At 56.3% G+C, this 27,278-nt stretch overlaps 2 protein-coding genes across 3 annotated transcripts; one reads left to right on the top strand and one right to left on the bottom strand.

The window, feature by feature from the left end:
• The first annotated feature begins 258 nt into the window (after positions 1–258).
• LOC101011847 (essential MCU regulator, mitochondrial) lies at positions 259–872 on the top strand. The gene has a single exon (XM_003894395.4). It carries the CDS (start codon positions 297–299, stop codon positions 618–620), a length of 324 nt encoding a protein of 107 aa, XP_003894444.1. The 5' UTR covers positions 259–296; the 3' UTR covers positions 621–872.
• A 3,543-nt stretch (positions 873–4,415) lies between these two features.
• SLC38A3 (solute carrier family 38 member 3) lies at positions 4,416–19,640 on the bottom strand. 2 transcript variants are annotated; one of them, XM_003894396.3, is made up of 16 exons: positions 19,536–19,640; positions 11,057–11,208; positions 10,874–10,955; positions 10,586–10,701; positions 9,912–9,985; positions 9,735–9,827; positions 9,554–9,635; positions 8,064–8,146; positions 7,911–7,969; positions 7,548–7,712; positions 7,394–7,473; positions 7,022–7,122; positions 6,675–6,799; positions 6,444–6,588; positions 5,408–5,511; positions 4,416–5,319 (listed from the first exon to the last, which is right to left on the bottom strand). In XM_003894396.3, the coding sequence occupies exons 2-16, from the start codon at positions 11,155–11,157 to the stop codon at positions 5,215–5,217; spliced, it is 1,515 nt and encodes a 504-aa protein (XP_003894445.1). In that variant the 5' UTR covers positions 11,158–11,208; positions 19,536–19,640; the 3' UTR covers positions 4,416–5,214. The 2 variants fall into 2 exon arrangements, with proteins under 2 accessions (XP_003894445.1, XP_009198994.1); XM_009200730.4 differs by having other exon boundaries at positions 19,495–19,613.
• Positions 19,641–27,278: the final 7,638 nt, after the last annotated feature.

The raw sequence follows: 27,278 nt of genomic DNA, 5'->3' as shown, positions 1-27,278 counted from the left end.
TGGGAGAATTACTTGAGATCAGGACTTTGAAACCAGCCTGGGAAACATAGTGAGACCCTGTCTCTACAAAAAATAAAATACAAATAAGTAGGCAGTGGCGACATGTGCTTATAGTCCCCGGCTACTCAGGAGGCTGAGGCAGGAGGGTCCCTTGAGTCTAGAAATTCAAGGCAGCAGTGAGCTATGATCATGCCATTTGCATTTCAGCCGGGACCACAGAGCTAGACTGTGTCTTTAAAAAAAAAAAAAGTTCCGGGCGGGGTCCGGGTGCCCTGGTGAGGGGCGGAGCTGGGGGCATGGCGTCCGGAGCGGCTCGCTGGCTAGCACTGGCACCAGTCAGGTCCGGGGCTCTCCGAAGCGGGCCTAGCTTGAGGAAAGATGGCGATGTCGCCGCCGCACGGAGTGGCTTAGGCCAGAGCCTGGTACCGTCGAGGTCAGTCATCGTTACCCGCAGCGGCGCCATTTTGCCCAAACCGGTGAAAATGTCCTTTGGCCTTCTCCGTGTGTTCTCCATTGTGATCCCCTTTCTCTATGTCGGGACACTCATTAGCAAGAACTTTGCTGCTCTACTTGAGGAACATGACATTTTTGTTCCAGAGGATGACGATGATGATGACTAACAGGCATTACAGAAAGGAGGAAGCAGTAACTGAAGAAATGGTGATGCTCTCAGCTTCTCTGCCTTCCCTATCAGCAGAAGGGCTCAGGGAAGGCCCTCAGCCTCCCAGTCTGGTGAAGCTTCCTATATGGTCCATGACCATATCCTACCCCAGGCTCTGGCAGGCTCCCTGAGATGTGCTGTCCACTAAGCACTGCACAAACAAGCAATCAAATTATGAATAAACATAATAAATATCAAAAAAAAAAAAAAAGTTCCTTTCTCAGGCCCACTCTGACCCCCTGTCCCCCGCCCCACGTTTTTCTTACCTTGTTGTTTTTACTCCCTGTAGTACTGAGCATCTTCTAACCACATGATAGAATTTAGTGGTTAGGTTTAATGTTTCTTTTTTGGATCTAATCCCCAGCCTGGACTGTAAGTTCAGGGAAGGCCAGGGGCTTTACTTTGTTCACTGCTTTATTTGCAGGTGCTAGATGAGTGCCTGGCATGTGGGAACTGTCAATAAATGCTTGTTGAATGAATGAATGAGTCAGTCGAGACACAAACGTGTGCTTGTACACACAGGTGAGAAGGGTGTGGGCAAGGGCAGCTGCTGGGCAGGGAGACTGAGACCCATGCTTTTGCCCCTTTTCCTGCTCTTATTTTTCTATAATAAGCAGTCATAAGAAAAACAGTGAGGCCGGGCGCGGTGGCTCAAGCCTGTAATCCCAGCACTTTGGGAGGCCGAGACGGGCGGATCACGAAGTCAGGAGATCGAGACCATCCTGGCTAACACGGTGAAACCCCGTCTCTACTAAAAAAAAAGTACAAAAAACTAGTCGGGCGAGGTGGCGGGCGCCTGTAGTCCCAGCTACTCGGGAGGCTGAGGCAGGAGAATGGCGTGAACCCGGGAGGCGGAGCTTGCAGTGAGCTGAGATCCGGCCACTGCACTCCAGCCTGGGCGACAGCGCGAGACTCCGTCTCAAAAAAAAAAAAAAAGAAAAACAGTGAAAAGAAATATAGAAGACCTTTGTACTGGACCTTCAGGCTGCTCTAACTTGTCAATACTCCAAACAGAACAATTTTTCCAGAACTATTTATTTATTTATTTATTATTTTTTGAGACAGAGTTTGGCTCTTGCTGCCCAGGCTGGAGTGCAACAGCCTGATCTTGGCTCACTGTAACCTCCACTTCCCGGGTTCAAGCGATTCTCCTGCCTCAGCCTCCCGAGTAGCTGGGATTACAGGCGCCCACCACCACGCCGGGCTAATTTTTTGTATTTTTAGTAGAGATGGGGTTTCTCCATGTTGGTCAGGCTGGTCTCGAACTCCTGACCTCAGGTGATCCGCCTACCTCGGCCTCCCAAAGTGCTGGGATTATAGGTGTGAGCCACCGCACCCGGCCTAGAACTATTTATTTATCTGTTTGTTTGTTTATTTATTTATTTATTTATTTATTTATTTATTTTTTGAGACAGAGTCTCGCTCTGTAGCCCAGGCTGGAGTGCAGTGGCCGGATCTCAGCTCACTGCAAGCCCCGCCTCCTGGGTTCACGCCATTCTCCGGCCTCAGCCTCCCGAGTAGCTGGGACTACAGGCGCCCGCCACCTCGCCCGGCTAGTTTTTTGTATTTCTTAGTAGAGACGGGGTTTCACCGTGTTAGCCAGGATGGTCTCGATCTCCTGACCTTGTGATCCGCCCGTCTCGGCCTCCCAAAGTGCTGGGATTACAGGCTTGAGCCACCGCGCCCGGCTATTTATTTATTTATTTTTTGAGACAGAGTCTTGCTGTGTTGCCCAGGCTGGAGTGCAGTGGCACAATCACAACTCACTGCAGCCTCAGTCACCTGGACACAAGTGATCCTTCTGCCTCCACCTCCTGAAGAGCTGGGACTTACAGGCGTGAGCCACCACACCCTGCTAATTTTTCAATTTTTTTTTTTTTTTTTTAGAGACGAGGTTTTGCCATGTTGCCCAGGTTGGTCTTGAAATCTTGAGTTCAAGTAATCTGCCCACCTCGGTTTCCCGAAGTGCTGGGATTACAGGTGTGAGCCACCACGCCTGGCCCCAGAACAATTTTTTAAAAGGATAACAAAGGAAAAAACCTGGGAAAATTTTCAACGCATACACAAATGCTTAATGATGCCTGAGGGCCTGCAGACCATGGAGGCCAAGTGTCTGCAAGTTCCGACTCCCGGGTTCACGCCATTCTCCTGCCTCAGCCTTCCGTGTAGCTGGGACCGCCACCACGCCCAGCTAATTTTTTGTATTTTTAATAGAGACGGGGTTTCACCGTGTTAGCCAGGATGGTCTTGATTTCCTGACTTCGTGATCCACCCGTCTCGGCCTCCCAAAGTGCTGGGATTATAGGCGTGAACCACCACGCCTGGCGATACTCATTTTCAAACGGTCATGTGGACACTTGGCTCTTGAATCTAGTGTAGTGGCCACGTTACCTGCCTCCTCCTTGCTGGAGCCTGCTGCCCACGGTCAGGCTGGAGGAGGCCTGACTGGGCAAGCAGAGATGGCCTCTTGGGCCAGGGCCCAGGGTCCTTCCCCACACCAGTTGTGTGTATGTGTGTGTGCAGAGGGTGCTGCCTTTAGCACATTCCCCTGGTCTGCAGGGCCTGAGCCAGACGTGGTGTCCTGTTCTGCTCTGACCTGCAGCCTTCTTTGGATGGAGGGAGTACAAGAAAAGACCCCCAGGTCTGCCTGCGGGATGGACTTGCCCTTCATTGCCCCCCACTGCCCAGGAACCAAGGGTTCCAGGCAGGGTTATGGCCCCATCGAGACCTCTAGAGGGCAGCCCCTCTCATCAGAACACCCTGTGCTGCATCCACCTCTAGGCCAGTGTCCAGCTCTTTCCTGGGGCCACAGGGCTGCTGGGTGAGTCCCCAGCCTGGAGTCAGATGCCTGGGCCTGATGGGAACAGGACTCAGGAAGCTCCCCTCTGCTGAGCTGGCACTGCTGTGGGCCTAGCAGCCATCAGCTTGAGGAAGTTCTTTCTTCAGGATTTTCCCGAGCTGGCAGCTGCCTTGCAAATTCAAACTGGATCTTTCCTGCTGCCCTTTCCTCGGCGGCCTAGCCTGGTGCAGGGTCTCTCTTAATGAGGGTTTGGTGCCAAGGCCTGGGCAGCTCTATCCCACTGGGTCTCAGCTGGTTCAGGCCTGCTCAAGGCAGTGGGCAGCTTCCCAGTCCCACCAGGGCCAGGACACCTGGGGCTGTCCTGCTTCCTTGCAGCCCCTGCCCTACCTTGGACTCCCGCCTCCCTTTGCCATTTGGGTCCCCCCACACAGGGACTACTAACCCACTTTATTCACAGTGGATTTTACTGTTAATAAAAAGATCAGCCCAACAGGGCACAGGATTCCTGGACTTTTGTCCCCAGACTCAGGGCATTGACAGAGAGTTGACATGGCAGCCTGGGAGCTAGGGGAGGGAAGGGGGCCCTTCCTGGGGCTCCCTCAGGGCTCAGCTGCCCCCAGCTCAGACCCTCCCTGAAGCTGCTGGGGATGCACCTCACGTTGCCTCCTTCCGGAGGCCTCTCTCTGTCCCACTTCCTGGGGCCTCATTAATTCCTCCCCACCTCACCCCGTGAGAAAGCAGGTCTGTGCTGAGCCTGGCCCAGGCCCAGAGCTGGGTCTGAGTGTGCCACTGGTTGGTGGGGGGGGGGGGGGGGGGGGGGGGGGGGGACTTGCCCTGTCCCCACCCTCATCCCAGACAAAGAGACGGGAGCCCTCCATCACCATCCATGTTCTGGCCCCTACCTCACTTTCCAGGAATCCAGGGACCATGGAGACCAAGAATAGAAAACACAGCTGGTCTTATGTATAATATTTATAAAAGAGGGCTGCCAGCCTCCCCACCCTGTCCCAGTGTGGCCACTGGGGTCTTTGGCTCCCGGGGGCAGGCCACTCTGGGCCTCGGCCTGTCTCTTCTCCCAGCAGTGGAATGTGAGCTGTGGCCCAGGCTTGTGGCAGGGGGAGTCCCAGCCTCCCCAGGACTGGTGAAGGGACAGGTCAGGGGTCTCTTGGGGATAGCTACACCAGCCCTACCCTCAGCAGAACCTGCTGGTCCCAGCTATGGGGTATGGGAGGGTGCCATCCTGTGAAGAGGGGTGGGAGAAGAGTATCCAAGGGCCCAAGTGTCTGAAAAGGGCCTAGGGAATAAAAGGGGGAAAAACAAGTGGGCTGGGGAGATGAGGCCCCAGGGCACAGACAGTGGCCTAGCAGCAGGGTAGGGGAATGGCTCTAGGCCGATTCCAGCTCTGTATGTTTCTACAGGCTGTATCTCCTCAGGAGGCAGCTGCTGGGCCCTAGTGTATGCATCTGTGCAAGGAGGGAATGAGGGGCTTGGGTGGGATCTAAGGCGACAGCCCCACCCTGCTCCCAGTTCAAGAAGCCCCTGCTGCTCTGGAGCCTAGCAGGGTAGTGGCCCAAGGGCCTTGGTCCTGGCTCTTGAACAAAAATCTTCCACAGAGAGGACATGGGGCCTGGCTGAATGCCACAGTGTTAATCGCGTCTTTCTCCTCCCCCGACTGGCCACTGGATGGGAGCAGGGGCTGAAGAGTCTGGGCAGGGCTGCTAGGGTGAGTAGACAGAACAGCATGAGGGTCACCCTAGTGGTTTCCTCCGTGCCGGCTGGTCCCTGAGGCCCAGTCAATGATGATGAAGCTCAAGCTCATGGTCATCAGCAAGAAGCCAAGCACAGCAAAACATAGGGCCTGTGAGATCAGAAGTCAGGGTCAGGTCCAAGGTCAGGGCAGTTCCCTTAGCCCCATACCAGCCCACCGGCCTCCAGGCCCCTCGCACCAGGATTTTGGGGGTGGATCTCGCAGGCTCCTTCTCCGTGGGCATGATTCGGAAGTAGAAGATGGCAGGGAAGATGAAGATGAGGCATGGGGCAGATGTGGCACCTGCAAAGAACAAGACATGGCCACTGCTGGCTCATATCCTCCTACTGACTAAGATTCGGGGGTGGACTTTTCAATGAGATCAAACACTCCTTATTGAGGGAGTTTCACGTTGAGACCACTGGAGAGCGCTGCCTGATTCTAGCCCATCAGCCTCTCCCCCTTGTTCTCTATCCGTGAGGATAGAAGGCTGGTGATATCGGTGTCAGGAGAATGTCAGCCAATGAAGCTAGCAATGAGGAAAGGCAAGTCAAGAGATGGAGAGAGATGAGGGCTTAAGGGTATTGGGCTCCAGGCTACAGCTATACTTGAAGGCTTCTCTGTTATTTGAGCCAGTGAATTCCTTTCTGCTTAATTCATTTCGAGTTAGATTTCGGACATAGAGAACGAAGAGTGCTGTCCATGATATCCATGATACTCAGCCCCCAGGTCTGTCTGTCAGTCCTGGCAGAGTTTATTAGTCCTCTGAGTTGGGTCACCCCAAAGATATTTCAGAATTGTCTGCTCTACCAGCTGAGAGCCCCATCTGGAATGTGGCAGTGGATGGAGCGCCAAACTTGGAGTGCAGTGATCCTGGGGCTGAATCAAGCCCAAGGCTCCTATTCACCAGCTGTGTGGCCCCGCTGCTCCTTTAATCACTCTGAACTTTAGTTTCCTCACATGTGAAATGTGGACAAGACCCAGTGAGATCCTTTGAGGAGGCCTCTGATCCCTGGGGTCCACCCCTGTCCTCCAGCATGGGGGACTGACTCAGTGACTCTGAGCCCCGAAAAGGGATTAGAATAGCCTATGGACAAAAGCTCAGATGGGAGGCCAAACTGTGCACATGGCCACTCCACTTAATGTAGGGTGTAAGCTCAGGAATCTGCCAGGATTTGCAGAGGTGAATTCCTCTGGGGCAATACCCTGCTTCCACAGCAGGGCCAGACCCTCACCGATGACCCCAAAGATGCCCAGGATGTTGGGGGCAAAGATGACCAGCAGGTTGATACAAGTGAGCAGGCCAACAGCAATAAGCACATGCCGCAGCCAGCTGAACTCCTGGTTCGGAAACAGCATCTGCTGGATGGCGCGGCGCACCTGGGGGACAGGTGGGAAGAATAATCAGCCTGTTGGCCCCATCAGCCCCTCCCGCCACTGGTCTGGCCACCTGCCCACCAGCTCACCGGGAACAGAACGATGGGCACTGTGAGCGTGACTGCTGTCAGCACGGCTACACGCACACACAGGATCAGCACGTCAAATGGGTCCACTTTGCTGTAGGTGTGCAGCAGCTCTGACTCCACCCCATCTGTGGCAGGCAGGGAGGGTGGTCAGCAGGTGGCCCCGGGAAGGAGGTGGGATCTGAGCTGCCTGGGGGACCCCAACACTGTGGGGATTGGCATGCAGACTCACCTCCACAGCAGCAAGGAACAGCCAGGCACCACATGCCTCGGTATGGAGGGCACCATGGCCACAACCAGCCCCTTCCCCCCAGCCTGGCCTAGGCCTCTGCCCACCAGTGCCACCATACCATAGAAGGTGAGGTAGCCAAAGAGGGCAGCCAGGAAGTACATGATGTACATGACGGTGATGGACAGGTTGGAGATGTGCTGCATCTTCTTCTTGGAGGGGCTGTGGGGAAGTGGGGGACGGGTGTTGGTGACAAGCTGGGTAACATTGGGAGACCCCCATGTGCCCCAAGCCCTCTCTGGCACCACACTTTCACCATTCAGCAGCTGAGGGAGTCTCCTTCTTGCTCATAATCGCCTCTCATGGTTGCCCCAGAGATCTTAGATAAAGTGACTTGGCTCCTGTCACTCCCCTCTCCACATTCAGGACCACATCCATTCTCCCCAAAGCAGCTCAGGGCAGCCCCCCGCCGCTGCCAGCCACAGATACCTACTCCTTGAGCTCGGTATAGATGGGCAGCACCTCGGGGTGGCAGACGAAGGCGAAGGCCATGATGGGGATGGTGTATGCTGTCTGGGGAAGCATGAGGCTGTCAAGGCAGTCCCCCACTCTCACTGGGCCCCCGCCCCACCCTGACCTGTCAGAACCTGTGAGTTGAGCGTGAAGTAACTGGGAGTGCAAAAGGCTGCAGCCTCAGGCTCGATCTGCAGCTGCACCTTCTCCTTCACGACCTCCATGTGGCTGAAGTTGCCTGTGGTGTTGTTGAAGTTGGGGGGCAGTGGGCAGGGCACGTGGAACTTTTTGTAGATGACCTGGAGTGGGGAGAGATGAGGGTGTCAGAGCCAGGCTGAGCTGCCTGGGAAGTTACCATGAAGCCACATCTAGATCAGGACTGGCAGAGCTGCCTTCTGGCCCAGGCTTCCCAGAGACACGTGCCCCCTCCTGATGACAGGGAACTCCCCCGGAAGACCCGCTGCCCGCTTTCTCGGCCAACATGGAAGATGACTCACTGCAATTAGGAAGAACACCATGCAGCTAAGAGAGAAGCCGCTGGAGTAGCCCAGGTAGCCTGCAAAGTGGAGGGGGCACTCTGAGACCTGGGGCCCCTCCCATTGTATACGCCTCCAACATCCCTTCCAAGGCTCTGACCCTTCCACACTCACCAAGCTGCCGCATCAGTGCCAGGGGCAGAATGATGATGACAGAAACAAGGATCACCAGGTAGTTCCCATTCATGTACCAGTCCCTGCAGGGACAGGAATCGGGAGCCAGGGTCAGAATCCATTCAGCCTGGGATGGGGCCCCTGCCTCCCTCTGCTGGAGTTACCAGTGGTGCCAGTGAGTGACATCTGAAGAATGTTTGTCCACAGCTCTGAGTCTCACTTTCCCCATCTGCAAAATGGGCGTGCCCGGCCGGGCGTGCTTCCTCACGCCTGTAATCCCAGCACTTTGGGAGGCCAAGGTGGGTGGATCATCAGGTCAGGAGTTTGAGACCAGCCTGACCAACATGGTGAAATCCTGTCTCTACTAAAAATACAAAAAAAATTAGCTGGGCATGGTGGCACAAGCCTATAATCCCAGCTACTCAGGAGGCTGAGGCAGGAGAATCGCATGAACCCAGGAGGCAGAGGTTGCAGTGAGCCGAGATTGCGCCACTGTACACCAGCCTGGGCAACAAAGCAAGACTACGTCTCAAAAAAAAAAAAAAAAAAGAAGAAGAAAAAAAAAGGGCATGCCCTCAGTACTCTCCTTCAGGGTGACGTGAGAACTAAGGTTCCAGCCTGGCACACAGCTCATGCTCAGGACCCTCTCTATTATAGGCACTGCTGTTGCTTTTCTCAGGACACACAGGTCTGGGTCCAACCTTTGGATGGAGGTGGGTGGGAGGAAGGGACCTGGTTCTAGAGGAAGGTGGTGTTTTCCATGGGGGTTTCAGGCACTTGCAATAACCTGTACTCCTTGCGGTTCCTTCTGGCATCTTGGCATTGCCTCATCCTGCTCCCTCCTCTAACCCACCAGGAATGGATATGGGGCATGGGGAAACAAGGGGATAAGGGCTAGGACCGTCCTCAAAGGCAAGCCCGGAGGTCAACTCCTTGGGAAAGGCCCAGGGCCCTAGGGGCAGAATTCTGGCTCTCCCTCTTGCCGGAGCTACTCTCAACCTCCCAGCCCCTCTGCTTGCTCGGCTGGGCTGACAAGAGCAGGGCCTGACTGTGTCCCCTCTATCCCACAAAACACGTTTGAAGTCCAGTCAATGCTGGCTAAAGTGATAGGCAACTGGGACACCTGGGCTTAATCTCTTGGTGGGGGGGCAACCCCATGGTCAGGAATAGCAGGTGCTTAGAGCTAAGCTTGAGCCTCCCATGCTCACAGGCTGGGTTCGGGGTGAGGAGGGGCCCGGCTTTCTCAGCTGCACCCTGCCCCTAGCCCCACATGCCCCTTCTGGAGGGGGCGTCCCCTAGGTGCTTCCCAAGTGAGTGTGAACTGAATGCTGGCTCTGCTGGCAACTCTCCCACCTCCACCAGCTTCTCGTCTGCTTTGTCTTGTCTCTCCCACTAGCCCAGCCTGGCACCCCCACCCTCACCCAGCCCCCTACCCCACCCCTCCTCATTGTACAGCACCCCTCTCCTCCCCTCCCCACTCCAGGGCTCACGAGGTTTTCTCCTCCAGGTTCAGGAAGGTCTGTATGACAAGTGGCAGCTCAGACTTGATGATGTACAGGTAGCTGGACATGGCTGTGGAGAGAGGGGTGAGCAGGCGCTGGGGTCAGCCCAACCGGCCAGCTTTCGGGGCCGTCTGCTTGCCTACTGCCTGCCCCTGCCCACTGCTCTCACCTCCGATGTTCTGGAGCGTGATGGCCAGGGCTGCTGCCAGCTTTCCTGGGGTCCCAAAGGCACGGTAGCCCAGCTGCTCATAGGCACGGATGCCTGCGGCAGCAAGGTCAAGAAGTCAGGAACTGGCCCCAGTTTACCCACCAGCTCCCGCCCATTCCAGGCTGGTGTGAAGCTCACCCACGACCCCTGAGGACTTGAGTAGCAGGTGGATGGAGTAGCTGGAGAGCAAGGCGACAGCCGTCAACAGGAACCTGGGGACACATGGGAAGATGGAAGAAAAAGTCCACTGGGGGCTACCCTAGCTGGCAGAGGGTGAGGGGCTCTGAGAGGCCTGGGGGTGAAGGGTCTGTGACCTGGGTGTCTGGACTTCCAACAGGTATGGATGCAAGCTCAGCAGGTCCCAGGGGTGATGAACACCACCCCGTTTGATCCAGGGTGGGACACACCCCAGAAGGGGCCCTCTGAGTCAAGAGTGTCCCTATGACTGCCCTCTGAGCACCTCCTCCTCTCGAGTCCTTGAAACAAACATGTTTTCCATTCTGGCTTCAGGGCAGAGCCCCCAGGCAAAGGACACGTGTGCCCACACAAAGCCTGGCCATGGGGCTTGGCTATCATGTGTAAGGTCTCTGGCCTGTAAGACTGGCCTGTGTTGTGACCTCAGTCGGTTTACTGGGCAGTGAGGTATATTTGTTTGGCTGTGGATGTTTTTTTCAGCCATGGTTTGTTAGTGTAAGAAGTGCCCACCCACTGCAGCCTGGGTGCTAGGACAGGGAACTGGCAGGTCCTGGGAGGTCATGATTGGTGACTTGCTTAGGGCCCCTATCTTTAGAAGGTTCTCTGAGGGCACTCACAGGAAAAGGATAATGCCCGTATTGGCCATGGCATAGGCGAGTCCGAGGATGCCGCTGCCCATGATGGCATTGCTGAGGTTGAACACTGACATCCCAAATGATGTCTTCCCCTCGAACTGCAGGCACCAGAATGGGATGGGGAAGGGTGGGAGGAGTCAGCAAGGGACAGGGGCATCACGGCATTCCCCCTGACTGTCCCTCAGCCTCCCACTGCTGCCAGAGACCACCTCATTACTGCATCCAAGTTCCCCACAGTGTCCCCCAACAACCCGTTGCTGCCCCGCTCACGTCGGTGAAGTGTGGCTCCTTGCTGGGACTTTTCTGTAGGAAGCTCTTGCCCTCAATACAGCTCCTTGTGGGGTCCTCGACCCTGTAGGCACAGGTCAGGGTGGGTGGCTCAGCTCCAGCCCTTTGCTCTGTACCCCTGCCCTGCTCTGTCTTGAGCCAGCACTGGGTCCCTCTTGTACTCACCTCTGGTTGCCTGCCATAGGGGTGATGACTGGGAGCAGCCCCTCTGAGTGTTTGCCATTGGGCACCAGCTCCACCATCTCTGTCTGCAGAGGCACCTCCATGGCTCAGGGCACAACACCAGGAGCACCGGTCTCACACCAACAGTCAGATGTCTGCAGAGCAGCCGTTCCCTCTGGTTAGCCCCATTACTTGGGCCTATGGCCCAGCCTCCTACCCGAGGCCTGCAGCCATAGCACACCTCCCAGATGGCCACTCGGGACATACCCGCACATGCAGCTCTGCCTGCTGCCTCCCTGGGATCTGCCGTTGGGGGGATCCAGCTCGGACACCTGAGTTCCCAGCATGTTCTGATGGGACACCCTAGCCAGCACATAATGCATTTCTTACACGCACACCCATGCAGGCAAGCCTTTGGGGTCTTGGTTTCCCCATCTGTGAAGTAAGGATCATCTGGATGACCCAAGTTCAGAGCCCAGTGGCACCAGCATCCCCAGATGCTCAGTCCCAGGTCCCCAGACTTCACTCTGGGTATGTACCCGGGATAGACTTCCCCTCCTTGACATCAGTACTGGGAGATGGTTTCCTGCACTGACCCTGTGTCCAGGGGCCTCCTGTCCAATCTAGAATGGCACTGCCCGACGGCTGGAGGCCTCAGGAGAGGGTGAGGGCTGTGGGCCCTGTTCCCAGCCGCCCGGCGGGCACTGCTGGCAGCCAGAACAAAGAGCCCTCTGTGGGCTGAGAGCTGGCGCTGGGAACGGCAGGCGCAGAGGCTGTCCCCCCTCCCCGGAGCCAGGATGCCTGAGGCGGTGCTGGGTAGCTGGACACCTGGGCCCTTCCCGCCTGGCTGCGGCAAAGGGCCCTCAGGGGGCCTTCCAGGAAAAGGGTGCTCCAGGGCCGGTTCTCTGTGCCACACATGCCTCACCCTCCACACAGTCCTGGCCTCAGGGCCATGTTTTCTTCCAAGCCTCTCCTCTACTGCCAGGCAGGGAACCCCTGCTAGGCCTCAAAGGAACCAGCTCCCCTTTCCCCACCATCCCTGCTCACTGCCCAGACAACTCACTGGCCCCTCTCCCATCACTGGATCCAGGAATTGCCTGCTTCATACCCAGAGGTGACTGGGCATGGTGCCCCCAGGTTCTGTAAGGACACCCTGAAGGCCAGCCTGGCCAGCAGGAGAGCTGAGGCCAGAGTGGAGACCAGTGAGTGGGACAGTACTGCCAGGCAGGACAGCCAGAGCCTGGTCCTAAAGCCACGGCACCCTCTTTGCTGGGGAACCCTGAATTCTGCCCTGAACCCCCCATCCCCACTCCAGCCCCTGATGGTCTCAGGTCTGCCCTTGAATCTGGAGCACTGGGGGACTCAAATGTAGCACTCAGGGCTAGGGGTGAACAGGAGAGGCTGGGCTCAGGCCTCAGGCCTGGTGCCCCCGGAGGCTGCAGAGGTCACAGCAGCCTCTGGCCTCTCTGGTCAGAGGACTCCCTCCCTGTACTGCCCCAGGCAGCCCCAGGCCGGAGTTCAGATTCTGGCACCTGGACCCTGGAGACCCCACACATGGCACTCTTGCATCCCTCAAACTTGCCTCTCCTTCTGATGCCAGCATCTTACCTCCTCTCCTCCCAGCCCCACCTACTCAGAACTCTAACAATGTTAGCATCTCTTCTTGAGCCCTCTCCCCTGACCCCAGAGTTGCCTAGGTCCACCTGTCCTCATGCCCCTGCCCTAAGCCTTGCCATCAGCATCCCTCCAAGGGTCCCACCTGGGTATGGAGGTGCCGGTGCTGGCGTCCAGAGCTACTCCAGAGTCCACCCTGCACTCAGTTGGGGGTGCCCTCTCTCGGCCCCCTGTCCTGGGCAGGCTGGGACAGGCCCTCAGAGTGTGCTGAGCTGGCAGCCTGGACAAAACACACTTCTCTGCCCTAATATTCTTCCGTAGCAGCCAGGCACTGCCTCCAGGGAGACCACAGTCTGTGTCATGGGCAGTGGGAGGTGTCTGAGGTCTGAGTTCCAGGTTCCCCATCCCCCCTGCAGGAGCTGGGCCTAGACCTTTGGGGCCTGGTGGCTATTACTCAATCATGACCAGTCATTGCTGGGTCTTGGGCTGGCCCGAGATCCCAGAAAGGATTTAGAATATCTCTCCTCAAGTGACCTCCAGTCTGAAAGAGACAACCCCCCCAAATAGCACCCTCATCACTACCCTGTAGCTCCTGCTGCAACTCAGTGTGAGCCACACAGTGCTGTGTCTCAAAAAAGAGGATGGGGGTGCCGGGCGCAGTGGCTCATGCCTGTAATCCCAGCACTTTGGGAGGCCGAGGAGAGCAGGATCACCTGAGGTCAGGAGTTCAAGACCAGCCTGACCAACATGGAAAAACCCCGTCTCTACTAAAAATACAAAATTAGCCCGGCGTGGTGGCACATGCCTGTAATCCCAGCTACTTGGGAGGCTGAGGCAGGAGAATTGCTTGAACCTGGGAGGTGGAGGTTGCAGTGAGCCGAAATTGTGCCATTGCATTCTAGCCTGGCCAACAAGAGCCAAACTCCATCTCAAAAAAAAAAAAAAAGAGGATGGGGGAATCAAGGAAGACTTCCTGGAGGAGGTAACAAAGCCAGTCCTAAAATTCCAGTAGGCACCCTGGGATGTCAAACAGGAAACAGTGCACCAGGTAGAGAGCACAGCATAGGCAGAGGCCCTGAGGTGCAGTACAAGGCAGACTGTGAGGGCTGAAGGAAGGTTCTGTGGCGACAGACAAACCTGATAGAGCTGTAAAGGCCAGGTCCAGGAGTATGGACTTTGGTCCAGGGCAGGGAGGAGGGCTGGGGGCTGGGGACCAGGGTGAGGATTAGCACTGGCCTGGCATGGAGCCCCCAGCCATTCCCTGAAGCTACCAGCCCATTTTTGACAGCTCCTACCCCTCAGGCCTGTGGCCTCCCAGGCTCCTTTGTATCCGGGAGTCAGGGTAAACTCAGGGAAGGGCCCCTGCATGAGAAAGGATCCCAGCAGAGCCTGATCCCCTGTGTTGAAAGCCCAGAGCAGAACTTCTGGTGCTGGGCTTGGCCCTGCCTCACTGTGTGGCTAGGGGCAGCGTACTCCCCAGCTCAGGACCTCAGTGTACCCCTATCCTCTAGGGGTCCCATGAGGCTTGGTCAAAGTTTGGGATGAGTGAGGAGCCTCCCCAAAGCCTTCATCCCCAGGGCAGGCCATGGGTGCCCAGAGAGTGGCCAGGCGCTAGGGTGGGGAGATCATAGTGGCCTTGGGCAGGTCATCAGAATGGCATGTCATGGATGTAGTGTGAGCCCGGGCAGTAGATCAACGGCCCAGGCCATTGCCCTGGGACCTGTTTTGCTTTCCTGGGAGATAAGGGCCAGGAGGGGCCAGGAGCCACAGGGATGGTGCAGCAGGTAACGCCCGCCCACGCAAACATCACCTGGTGAGAATTCATCAGTCACACCTCGGCAGGTGTTGAGTTTGGCTAATTAAAGATTTTGAGCCCCAGGAATCCAGGCCACCTCAGGGCAGCTGATGCAAGCGGCTACAGGAAGCACAGCTCTCTGCCCAGGGATCAAGGTCCTTGGAGTCCCCAGGACTCTGAGCCTTGCTTTCCTTCCCCATGCTCAGGAACATAAGTGGGTGTGGGTCTGCAGTAGTGAGCTGGTGACAGGGAGGCCTTCACACTCTTTTTTCCTTGGTGGTCACTTGTACCAGCGGAGGCACAGACCCTCTGGAGCTTACTGCTAAGGCCCAGGCTTCCTGACCTCCGCCAAGATCTCAGGAGAGAGACAGTTGGCCTGGCTTGAGGGTGCTTCATGATTATTCCTGGGGGCTCAGGGATGAGGGCTGCCCCCAGTTCTAGCTCAGCTCATTTTTACCACTCCCCTCCTTGACTGAGACAGGGTGCCCCCCTTCTAAGTCTGGTACCCATCTGGACAGCTACCCCTCTTCCACCTGCTCCTCCAGGCTTCAGAGGGAAGATGCCCCCTCCTAGGACAAGGTGTTAGTAAGAGGGGAAACCAGATCCAGTGGAGACATTCGGACTGTATGTTCTCAAGGCACAGCCGCAGGAATTAGTGGTAGCTGACTGCTGGGGTCAGGGGTCTAGGGACAAAGCAAGTGGGAGGAGGATGTTAGAACAGGGAAAAGACACCTCTTACCCTCCTCCAGACCCACGTTTCCAGATTTTGACCCCAGTAGATTCTAGTCCTCCCTCTGCCACGTCCTCCTCATCAACAACACAACAATGCAAGTGGCCAGTGTGTGACCAACACTGGGCTAATACCGAGGAAGTGACATGCAGGAGGGGGCACATTCAGGGGAAGGCAGATGGCCCAGAGAACTGAACTACTGGCTACGTTAATCCTCAACCCCCAGTTCCCTGGCCTTGGGATCTAGGGTCTGTGGCTGTGTGTTCTGGGCATCCGGAGGTGTCTAGGAGGATCTGAGAGACCCAGCTGGGGCCGGAAGGTAGACTTTCCTGTGGCCGGGTACATTTTCTAACAGATGCTTGTAGCTGGGCCTAATCTTAGGCACCTCAGCCTCCCTTCCCACCCAGCCCTGGACCCTCCTTGCTCAGGCTGCCACCCGTAGAGGTTGCAGCCAGAAGCTCTTGGTTCACGAGTGGGCTACAGCAACAGCAGCCCCCACCTCCCCCATTGCCAGTCTGCTGAGAAGGACGTGCAGCCCGACCGAGGCCCAGCTGAGGCAAAAGACAGGACATCACGTGACTGTGGCCCCCCAGGGGCAGGGGAGACCCTGCGCCAGCCAGCCCATTCTCCTCCCTGCTGACCCGGAATCCCCTGGAGGCGGCCAAATATTTGGACAGCCGGACTTCTGGCCCCAAAGAAAGCTGAAACACAGGCCTCGGGCAGTTCAGGACTCATCAGAGAGTCCAATGGGGGGCTAAAGTCAAGGTCGGCCTGGAGGAGGGGCAACATCCAACATCAGGAAGAAGAGGAAGAGGGAGGGAAGAGAGATAGACAGGGAGAGAGCAGGGAGAGAAAACAGTCATTAGCTCCATGCGTCCATGCATACTGATCCATACAGAGAGACAGACAGACAGACAGAGATGCAGAGGCCCAGGGAGACAGGGAAATGCAGATACACACAGAGGGACACAGACAGAAAAACAGACAAAAATCACATGCAGATAGCGGACAGACATTTAGACAGGGAGACAGAGAGTGACAGAGACAACCAGGGAGGTGAGAAACAGAGTGAGCGCCCAGTCAGAGACAGCCAAATGGAGGAAGAGACAGACAACGAGACAGCAAGAGATGGTTGTAAGGCCGGGCGTGGTGGCTCACGCCTGTAATCTCAGCACTTTGGGAGGCTGAGACGGGCAGATCACCTGAGCCCAGGAGTTCGAGACCAGCCTGGCCAACATGGTGAAACCCCATGTCTACTAAAAATACAAAAATTATCCAGGCATGGTGGCAGGTGCCCGTAATCCCAGCTGCTTGGGAGGCTGAGGCAGGAGAATTGTTTGATCCCGGAGGCAGAGGCTGCGGTGAGCCAAGATCATGCCACTGCACGCCAGCCTGGGTAACAGAGAGAGACCCTATCTCAAAAAAAAAAACAAACAAAAAAAAGAGACAATTGAGGAAAAAGCCCCAGAAAGAGCGAGAAGGGGAGAGGGAGCCAGGGATCCCAGGTGAGGGGGCAGTAGGCCCAACGGACACTGCCAAGATGGCCAGGCAGAACCCTGGAGGACCCCACAAAAAGACTGCTGCTGTGCCTCCAGGTCTCCACAGAGCAGGTTATGCCCCTACCAGCCAGGTGCTATGACACCCAGAGGGTGGGGCTGAGCCCACTAGGGCCACAAGGCCAGGCCCAACTGGAAAGCTCAGAGATCCCTGGTCCAGCACCCAGGACTTGTCTACCTGAGCAATGGAAAATACATGTGGAGATGATGGTCAGTTGGAGTGACCCCCATTCTCAGCAGCCATGCACGTGTGCAGACGTGCCGGCTGAGAGGCTGTGTACAGGACGTGGCCCGCAGAGCGGAAATTCAAAACCAAGCCACCCCAGGCCACTGGCCGGAAAGCCCCTCCTGCCCAGCAGCTGGTCCTTCCCTTTGGCCCCCAGAAGCCCCGCCTGGTCCTCTAGAGCCCCACCCTGTTCTCCTATGTCTGTCCTACTACCTAGAGTCAAAGGCCTACCCTTCGCCCACTAGACAAGATTACACAGGGCACACAGTAGGTGCTCAGCAAATGTTAAATGAATGGAATGGCCAGGCACGGTGGCTCACACTTGTAATTCCAGCACTTTGGGAGGCCAACACAGGCAGACTGCTTGAGCTCAGGAGTCCGAGACCAGTCTGGGCAACATGATGAAACTCTGCCTCTACCAAAAATACAAAAAAATTATCCAGGCTTCGTGTTGCGCACCTTTCGGTCCTGGCTACTCAGAAGGCTGAGATGGGAGAATTGCTTGAGCCTGGGAGGCGGCGGCTGCAGTGAGACTAGATTGTGCCACTGCACTCCAGCCTGGGCAACAGAGTGAGACCCCATCTCAAAAAATGAAACAAATAAAAATAAATTAATGGAATGCAGTTGAGGCCCTCGGCAAGCCCTCTTACCTGCTCCAACTGAGGCCTGGCTCCTGGCCATGTCTACACTAGAACATCCTCCCCCTGAGTCCCAATTCTACTATAGCATAGACTGCACATTCCACCTCAGCTTTCTGTTCACAGAGATGCCAAAACTGCACCTCCCTGGTGGCCCACCCGCACCACTCCCCTCCAAATATGTTTCCCTCTCAAACTGGATGCTTGTCCTTACACCCAACCCAGACTTCCAGGGTGTGTCCAGTTCAGCTTAAAATCCTCCCCCGACTCAACCCAGAGACCATGAACCACCCAGCCAGTCTTGTTGTGCCTCAGTTTCTCCATCTGTCCAGGGCTTCAAGGCTACTTGCTAGGGCAATGGCACAAGAGCAGGAGCAACCAGTTGTCATGATCTGGCAACTTGGAGCCCTGGACTGGCGTGGGGACCATTTGTGACATGGGCCAAAAGAACCAGCACACAACGAAGAGTGACTTGAGAGGCCAGCGAAGACATGGGTCCCATGGGCCCAGGCAGAGCAAAATTCTGAGATACACACTCCCACCCTCCCCAGAGATTCGGCTCCCTGCTCCCAATGTCAAGAAATCAGATTCCCATTTCTGGTTTCAGTCATTCCAGCCCTCTCAGAGACGGGCCAGGCTTGGCATCTTCCAGTCCTGAACCCTCCCACCAGTGATGCTTCTTGCAGGAAGGGTACCCTGGCTGTGCCTAATATCCCCCATTCAAAATCGAACCATCCTTGGGTCTCTTTAGCTTTTTATCCCCCAGACTGAGAGCCCTGAGGGATTTGCTTCCTTTCCAAAAGGAAATGAGCCCCATCCCAGACCTTTTACAGAACAGGAAGAGGTGAAAGGTCCAAGGGCATTTTCCAGGGGCAGGTCTGTGCCCCGAGTGGGTCATGGAAGAAAGGACAGGGTTGGCAGGCTGAAGGAAGGATGGGCATGAGTGGGGATGTCTTCCATGGTGTTCCTCAGGGCTCAAGAGCCTTTGACTTAGCCTTTCTCAGACCTGTTTGGGAGCCCATACCTGGACTCAGGACTCACGTCCCTGTGGGGGGAAAAGGGCGGGTCCCCGCAGGTCCCGCCCCTGGCCTCCCCCTGCCCGGGTGTAAACAAATGCACGCATTCGCTGTGGCCAATCGAAGGGGCCAACCGGGCGGGGGCGGGCTCTTGCAAACCAAGTCTTGGTTCCTTCTCTCCGCAGTGCGCTGCGCGGGCTCTGACTTATACCCTACCCAGCTCCAGGTTGGGAGGAGCTCGCACGGCGCCCCGGCCACAGGTTAGGGAGCCACGCGCGCCCTGCGTCCTCTGTGCCCGCTGGCTCCTCTGCAAATGGCACCGACTCTGGGACCAGCATGTACCCCGCGGCCCCTCAGGCGGCCCGGCCCGATCTGCCCTCAAGCCCTTGTCCAAAGCAGCCGAGATAAATATACCCGGATTCCCATCGTGCCAGCCGGGCTGCTCTGCCTGTCAGGCGCCCGTCGGGGCAGCGCTCCAGGGACTGCTCCAGGCTCCTCTTGGGTCCTCCCCCCGGGCCCTCTCCAGCCTGCCCCACGGGCCCTGCCTCAGAAAGCCTGGGGCGTGCCGCCCGAGCCTCCAACAAGGCGTCCTGTGGTCCCAGCCCCGGGTGCCCGCCGACCTCCTGCTGCACCTCCCGGCCATGCCGAGAGGCCCCAAGGCGACGACGTGTCCCTCCCAGTACCTCCAGCGCCCTGCTCAAGCTCAGCGCTGAGTCCCGACTGGCAGGTCCCCAAGACCGGCGCCTGGAGCGCGCGGGGCTTTGGCTCGCCGGAGGCTGGGGCGCCTGCCCGGGTCAGGACGGGAGAGGAGAGCTGCCCAGAGCCCAGCTATGGACAAGGAGGGTGGACAGTAGCGCTCGGCCCACCTGATTCCCCTGTGCGGCAGGATGAACACCCGAAGCGGTACCTGGCCTCGCGGCTGGGCACGCGCGGCGCTCCGCTCGGGCCGGTGCGGTCCGCTCTGCTCCCAGCTGAACTCAGGGCTGCAACAGCGACAACAGCGACGGTGGGGATGAAGGGCGCCCGGCCCCGCCCCCGGACCGCCCCCGGCCCGCCAATCCCTGGCTGCCCGCGGGAGGAGGGGCTGGTCGGGGAATGGCTGGGGCCGGGGCAGGCCGGGAGCAAAGGGGCGGCCTGAGCGTTAAGGAGCCCCTAAGTGGGAGAGCAGAGCTGCCGGAGGGGCTCCGTTGAGTCTTGTGGGGGGAATGCTTCAGTCCGAAGCAGATTCTCTCTGAGGTCTGTGGGGGTCACCTTAACCCCTGAAACGCTCTGCCCACACCCCTCAAAGCCAGAAGGCGAGCTTCAGTCAAGAGGACTGGCAATGCATAGCCTCAGTGAGGGATACTTGAATGAGGGACTTCCAGGCGACACTCAGGCAACAAAATACCTCTTCTATCTGCCTCCCCCTTCCCAACCAAGGGTGGGGTGGGGGCGAGGGTGGGAGGGCTTCTTGTATCAATTCTGTCTCCACCCCAGATACTAAGACGAGGCTGAGGCTGGAACAGAGAGGACAGGGGCAGCGAGGTCAGGTAAGGAGTAAGGCTTGGCTTGCTTGAGCCTCACCTGGGGCCCCCCCAACCATGACCCCCATCCTTATTTAGAAGGTGTAGGAGACAGCTGTCAGCCTGTCCACAAGAAGGGGGCTGGGACTTGGTGCCCTGGGGACAGACAGGGGTTTTAGGATGGCCCTGTTCTTGGCTGGGGGTTCCTGCCCCACCCCTGCCTGCTTTCCACACAAGGCCTTGGTGCTCAGAGGCGGGTGGTAGGTGTTAAGGTCCCAGGTTCTGCCAGTAGGAAGCTGGGGGAGATGCTGACCTTTGGGGTGAACTGGGGGGGTTCTCAGAACAGCTGTGCCCCTTGCTTCTCAGCCACTGGCTCTGATCCGATTAATCTCATGGCCTCTGCTGTTCCTATCCAAGCTAGTCTTCTCTGTGTCATGCCTGCCCTGCTTCCCAGTGCTGGAGGAATGCCCTCAGAGGACATACCCGACCCTCCCTTGCCCTGGGCTGGGAGTCAGGACTCCAGGATTCTCTCCTGCTGACTCACAGAACCACCACAGCCAACCTGGCGTACCTCAGTTTCCCTCTGTCACATGGGAATGGCTGTCTTTTTTCCTGAGGGGAATGGGCAGAGGGGAAGCTGTGAGACGGGGTAGTGGGCTCAGCTCTGGCAGGCAGGGCTAGAGAGAAAAGCATTGGGATGGTGGCAACCCCTGAAAACCTCAAGCCACTCGAACTTCTGCCTTGCTGGTGACTGGAAAATGGGAAAGGGCTGCCTTTCACTCCTGGTCTGGAGCCGATATCATCCCTAGATCAGAGCTCACTTTGACTCCCACCCTCCAAAAGGGCATGGTTCTGCCATAGGGCAGAGCCATGTAGAAGAGGCGCTGAGGAGGGTCTCAGGCCTGCCTCCCACCTCTCAACCTCTCACCTGCAGACACCCTGGATGTTCACAGGAGCTGTCTGCAAAGGGCTGGTGGCTCTCACTGGCAGTTCATGAGGGGCCAGGGCTGGCTCAAGGTCACCTGGAATATGGGTGTTGGGGTCCTCAATCTAGACTGGAGGAAGCAGGGGCTGGCTGGGCTGGGCTGCTGTGGGAGGCCCAGAGGCGGGTATGATGTGGGGTCCCTGGGTCAGACCAGTTGTGGCCAGGCTGGGGGAGGGGCTGACTGTTTGTTGTTGCTAGGCCTGGGCCCTAGCCAGGGCAAACACAGCTCGGAGGCCTTTCCCGCCACCTGCCGAATCTCCCGGCCCAGCCTGTGGTGGCCAGACAGCTGGACAGCTAGGATGTGGCTCTGAGAGCTGCTGGTCGCCTTCTCCCAGAGGCTGGAGGGAATGTCCATCCGAGCAACCGCAGGGTTGCAGGCGGCCTCTTGGGATGGAGGATGGGGGAAGCTTTATCCCAGGCTTCAGCCCAGCCTCCACCTCCACTGCCCCATCTCCGCAAACTTAAACCCAGGCCTGAAAGACTGCCAGACCTGTGCAGCAGAGCTCAGGGACCACTCACATCCTCCTTCCAGGGCACCGATAGCCCTTGGCTCTCCTCCTTCCTTTCTAGTAATTAACTCTTAGCCACTAGCTAGGCCGCCTGTTTTCACCATGCCACCACCTCTGTTAACATGCTGTCCACACAGTGCCCCAAGACCATCTCCAACAGCAATGCCCCATCTTTGCCTCCAACCCAGCCCTTCCAGAGCCCAGTATCTGTGTCCCCTGACTCCTCAGACCCCCTGCAGCTCCTGCCCCCACACCTGGCTGGTCTCACTCATATCTCCCCACCTGCTCCCAGCAGGCCTCTCCACCTCTCCCAGGCCTGGCTGGCCTCGCTGTACATGTTCCTGCTCTTTGCAGAACTTGCTAGCTTTCATGCTCCCCTGCCTCTGCCCTCGTACTTCCTAGGGCTGAAGTTTCCCTACCCTGTCCCACCTCCTTGGCAGACTCCTACTTGTCCTTCATCACCCTCATAGATCACCTCTGAGAACCCTGCTTGAGTCATCGTGAAGAGCCAGCTAGTCCAACAATGACTGCTCTTGCTGCTCTTGTCACCCCACCCACACAGCCCCAGCCCTAGTGTCTCCAAGCACTATCTCCAGGTGGTCTAGAAGTGAAAGCGCCTGCAAGGTTGGAGGGCGCAAATCAAGGAGAGCCTGATGGCGAAGCAACCCACGGACTTGCTCTGCCAAGGGGAAGAAGGCACAAGCCAGGGTGGGGAGGGAAAGGGCACCGTGGATGGAGAAAGGAGCTCGGCTGGAGGGAAAAGGAGCCTGGGCGTCAGGCTAGCCCTGGTGGGCGGAGGACTGTGTGCAGGGCAGCACGCTCCTTCTGGGCTCATGATCCGGAGTTTGAAATCCTCAGGAGAAGGTGGTTCTCACCCCTATACTTCAAGGTCTATTACTACACCTCAGCTGCTGACTATGCTCTGCTCAGTTTGGTGCCTGGGAGGCTACTCTTTGGGCATGAACAGGGCTTTATTGCCACAACACAGAGTGTAGAAGTATGGAGGGGACCCATAGGCAACCCTCTTATCCAGCCCTTCCCTGGCCTGGGTCCCCAGAACTGGTGACCTCATGGCTAAGGCCTCATCCCCACAGCCCTGACGTGCCTACCCTCTCTCTCCTGAGATCTGGCCCCCAGCTTCTCTGGCCACTGAAGCGGCTTAATGAGCCCTGGTCACATGGACTGTGCTACTGCCTGTGGGGAGGGCCCAAACCCCTAGTGGCCACCCGGCCAGGCCCTGACGTCAGCGGCATTAACTGTCCACCAGGCTTGTCTAATCTCTGGTTGGTGGCCGGGCCAGGTTAGTCCCGCCAGAGCCAGAGCTGAAGGCTGTGGGGGCCCTCAGGGGCACCTTGAGGTTGTAGGTCAGGTAGGGATGGTGGTGGCTGAGGTGACCACAGTAAATGCCCCCCACTTACAAGACTGGGGTGTGGCCACTGTGCTGACTCTGGGCCAGTGCTCTCTGATCCTCTGCACTGGACTATGAATCAGGCATCAGGTACCCATTGATCCTGCTCCTTAGGGTGTAATTACACTGGTGTGGTGAGCAGGGCTAAGCAGGTTTCAGGCTGGGAGACTCAGGGCCTCTCTGCACTTGCTGGCCATGGACAGGGCAGTTTGAGGCCAGGCAGTGTCCCCAACTCACAGAATCCGTGAGTACCGACCCTGAATCCCAGACCCCAGGGTCAGAAGCATATGTGGATGGGACCATCTGGAGGGCAGGGTCCAGCCCCTGCATGTTGTTGGGGCTCTTCTGTCCCTTGCCCAGGAAGGCTGGGGAGCACATTACCTTTCTGCCAAGACAAGGTGGCTATGCAGAAGGCCCCACTAAGTCACCTCTCACGACAGCTTCCTCCCTCTCAAGCCTAACACTTCCAGCTCCTCAAGGCCTCCTATCCCATGCCTACTACCTCCCTCTGTCACTACCTGCGTCCCACCTCACTCTAGCAAACTGGGGAGCGGGTCCTTAGTAGAGATGAACAGCCCTGGCTCAGCCAGGCCAACAGCACCCAGCAGGGGTCTTGCACCACTGGCCAGATCCCCCCCGCCATGCCCAGTCTTCTGAGCAGCACCAATATCACTGCCCACATGTGCGCTGGCCTCCCAACCCCATCCAGTGTTCTTCCTGTGTTCAGGCCTGGGTGCCCTCATGCTCCCCTCTCCAGCCTCTCACAGGCTCACAGCTCCCCACCACCTGGACATTGAGGATGCCGCCTACACTTAGCTTTCTGTCCAGCACTGAGTATCAGTCAGCCTCCTGGGCATCTCTCCCAAGCACTACAGGTCCTGCAAATTCAGCCCATCCAACACCCCTTTGCAATACGGGCTTGGTGGGGGCATTGCCTGTGCTTGGTCAACCGCTCAGACCCCAACCCATGTCACTGAGCCCCTCACCTTGTAGCCTTGGTTTTGTCAGATAATGGAGACATAACCTATGCCTCATGGGGACCCGAGCCACACTCCTCTCCTCCTCCAAACTCACACTGGCTCCAGGAAAAATATGTGCCCCTATATATGTGTTCCAATGAAAAAAAAAATTTTTTTTTTTGAGACAGAGTCTCGCTCTGTCGCCCAGTGGCACAATCTCAGTGCAACCTCTGCCTCCCAGCTCCAGCAGTTCTCCTGCCTCAGCCTCACGAGTAGCTGGGACTACAGGGATGTGCCATCACACCCAGCTAATTTTTGTGTTTTTAGTAGAGATGGGGTTTCACCATGTTGGCCAGGCTGGTCTCGAACTCCTGACCTCAGGTGATTCTTCCCCCTTTGCCTCCCAAAATGCTAGGATTACACTCAAAAGCTACCACGCCCAGCCTTAATGAAAACTTTTAATAATTATTTTTTTTTTTTTTTTTTTGGCAGGCCCAGGGTCTGGCTCTGCTGCCAGGCTGGGTGCAGTGGCCGGATCTCTCCAGCTCACTGCAAGCTCCGCCTCCCGGAGTTCCGCGCCATTCTCCTGTCTCAGCCTCCCAGTAGTTGGGACTACAGGCGCCCGCCACAGCCCGGCTAGTTTTTGTATTTTTAGTAGGGGCGGGGTTTCACCGTGTGTTAGCCAGGATGGTCTCGATCTCCTGACCCTGCGTGATCCGCCGTCTCGGCCTCCCAAAGTGCTGGGATTACAGGCGAGGCCGCAGCGCCCGGCCAATGAAAACTTTTAATAATATTTTTTCAATAAGCAGATTTTGAAAATATTATTGGTTATTTTTGTCTCCATTAAACCCAGGAAAATAGAATTATAAGAAATTCTGGCTGGGCACAGTGGCTCACACCTGCAATCTCAGCACTTTGGGGAGGTGTGAGCGTCACCCTGAGTTGGAGATTCAAGACTAGCCTGACTAACATGGAAAAACTCCGTCTCTACTAAAAATACAAAATTAGACAGGTGTGGAGGCACATGCCTATAATCCCAGTTACTCGGAAGGCTGAGGCAGGAGAATCGCTTGAACCCAGGAGGCGGAAGTTGCGGTGAGCCAAGATCGCACCATTGCACTCCAGCCTGGGCAACACGGGTGAAACTCCATCTCAAAAGAAAAAGAAAAAAGGGCGAGGTGTGGTGGCTCCGCCTGTAATCCCAGCACTTTGGGAGGCCAAAGTGGGTGGATCACGAGGTCAGGAGGTCGAGACATCCTGGATTGGCACATGGTGAAACCCATCTCTACCTAAAACTACAAAAAGTGGCGTGGTGGCAGGCGCCTGTGATCCCAGTTACTGGGAGGCTGAGGCAGGAGAATAGGCGTAAACCAGGTGGGCTGCAGTGAGCTGAGATCGAGCCACTGCACTCCAGCCTAAGGAGACAGGCTGAGGGACTCGTCTCAAAAAAAAAAAAAAAAAGTGTTAAGTTATAAATAAAATATTTAAACTTAAAATAATGTGAGTTTTAACATACCTACTTTTTCAAGTTTTTTAAACTATTTAATGTTCTGGAAAAAAAATAACCATTAAAAATATATAAAACGGGCGTGGCGCGGTGGCTCAAGCCTGTAATCCCAGCACTTTGGGAGGCGAGGCGGGCGGATCGAGGTCAGGAGAGATCCCAGCGAGACCATTCTGAGAACACGGTGAAACCCACGTCTCTACTAAAATACAAAAAAAAGCAACCCGAGGCCGGTGTGGGCAGCCTGTAGTCCCAGTGCACCGGGGAGGCTGAGGCAGGAAGAATGCGTAAACCGAGGCGGAGCTTGCAGTGAAGCTGAGATCCGGCCACTGCACTCCAGCCTGGTAGCAAGAAGCTGAGACTCCGTCTCAAAAAAAAAAAAAAAAATACATAAAACGAGTTTAAAAGGCATCCCACAGAGTGGGGAAAAAATTTGCAAATCCTGTCTCTGATAAGGAATTATTCTCCAGAATATATAGAGAACTTCTAAGACTCAACAACAACATTAAAATAATTCAAAAATGGGCAAAGGGTGTGAACAGGCGTTTCTCCAAAGAAGATATACAGATGGCCAATAAGCACAGGAAAAGATTCTCAACATCACTAAGCAGTAGGAAAATGCAAATCAAAACTACCAAGAGATACTACTATTAAAAAAGAAAAATAGGCCAGGTGCGGTGGCTCATGCCTGTAATCCCAGCACTTTGGGAGACCGAGGCGGGTGGATCACTTGAGGTCGGGAGTTTGAGACCAGCCTGACCAACATGGAGAAACCCCGTCTCTACCAAAAATACAAAATTAACCAGATGTGGTGGCACATGCCTATAATCCCAGCTACTTGGGAAGCTGAGGCAGAGGAAATGCTTGAACCCAGAGGCGGAGGTTGCAGTGAGCCAAGATCGCACCATTGCACTCCAGCTTGGGCAACAAGAGTGAAACTCTGTCTCAAAAAAAAAAAAAAAAAAAAAAAAAATTAGCCAGGCATGGTGGCGTGAAGCTGTAGTCCCAGCTCTTTGGGCGGCTGAGACAGGAGAATTGCTTGAACCTGGGACGCGGAGGTTGCAGAGCCGAGATTGCACCACTACACTCCAGCCTGGGTGACAGAGCGAGACCCCATCTCAAACAAAACAAAACCCAGAAAATAACAAGAGTTCACAAAGATATAGAGAAAGGTGGACCACCTGTGCACTGTTGGTGGGAATGTAAAATGGTACGGCTGCTGTGGAAAACTGTTCCTCAAAATATTAAATGTAGGCCGAGCGCAGCAGCTCATGCCTATAATCCCAGCACTTCGGGAGGCCTACGTGGGCGGATCTCCTGAGGTCAGGAGTCCAAGACCAGCCTGGCCAACATGGTGAAACCCCATCTCTACTGAATTAGCCGGGCATGGTTGCGGGTGCCTATACTCCCAGCTTCTCGTGAGACTGAGGCAGAAGAATCGCTTGAACCTGGGAGGCAGAGATTGCAGTGAGCTGAGATCAAGCCACTGCACTCCAGCCTGGGCTACCGAGTGAGACTCCATCTCAAAAAAAGAAAAAAAAAAGGGGCCAGGCGCAGTGGCTCACGCCTGTAATCCCAGCACTTTGGGAGGCCGAGGCTGGCAGATCATCTGAGGTCGGGAGTTCGGGACCAGCCTGGTCCCAACAGAGTGGGGTGAAACCCCATCTGTACTAAAAATACAAAATTAGCCAGGTGTGGTGGCACATGCCTGTAATCCCAGTTACTTGGGAGGCTGAGGCAGAATTGCTTGAACCCAGGAGGCAGAAGTTGCAGTGAACCGAGA

Source organism: Papio anubis, chromosome 2 (assembly GCF_008728515.1).
Source record: "Papio anubis isolate 15944 chromosome 2, Panubis1.0, whole genome shotgun sequence".
Taxonomy (NCBI): domain Eukaryota; kingdom Metazoa; phylum Chordata; class Mammalia; order Primates; family Cercopithecidae; genus Papio; species Papio anubis.
The sequence above is the reverse complement of the archived record's forward strand: the minus strand, read 5'-3'. Positions and strand labels throughout refer to the sequence as shown.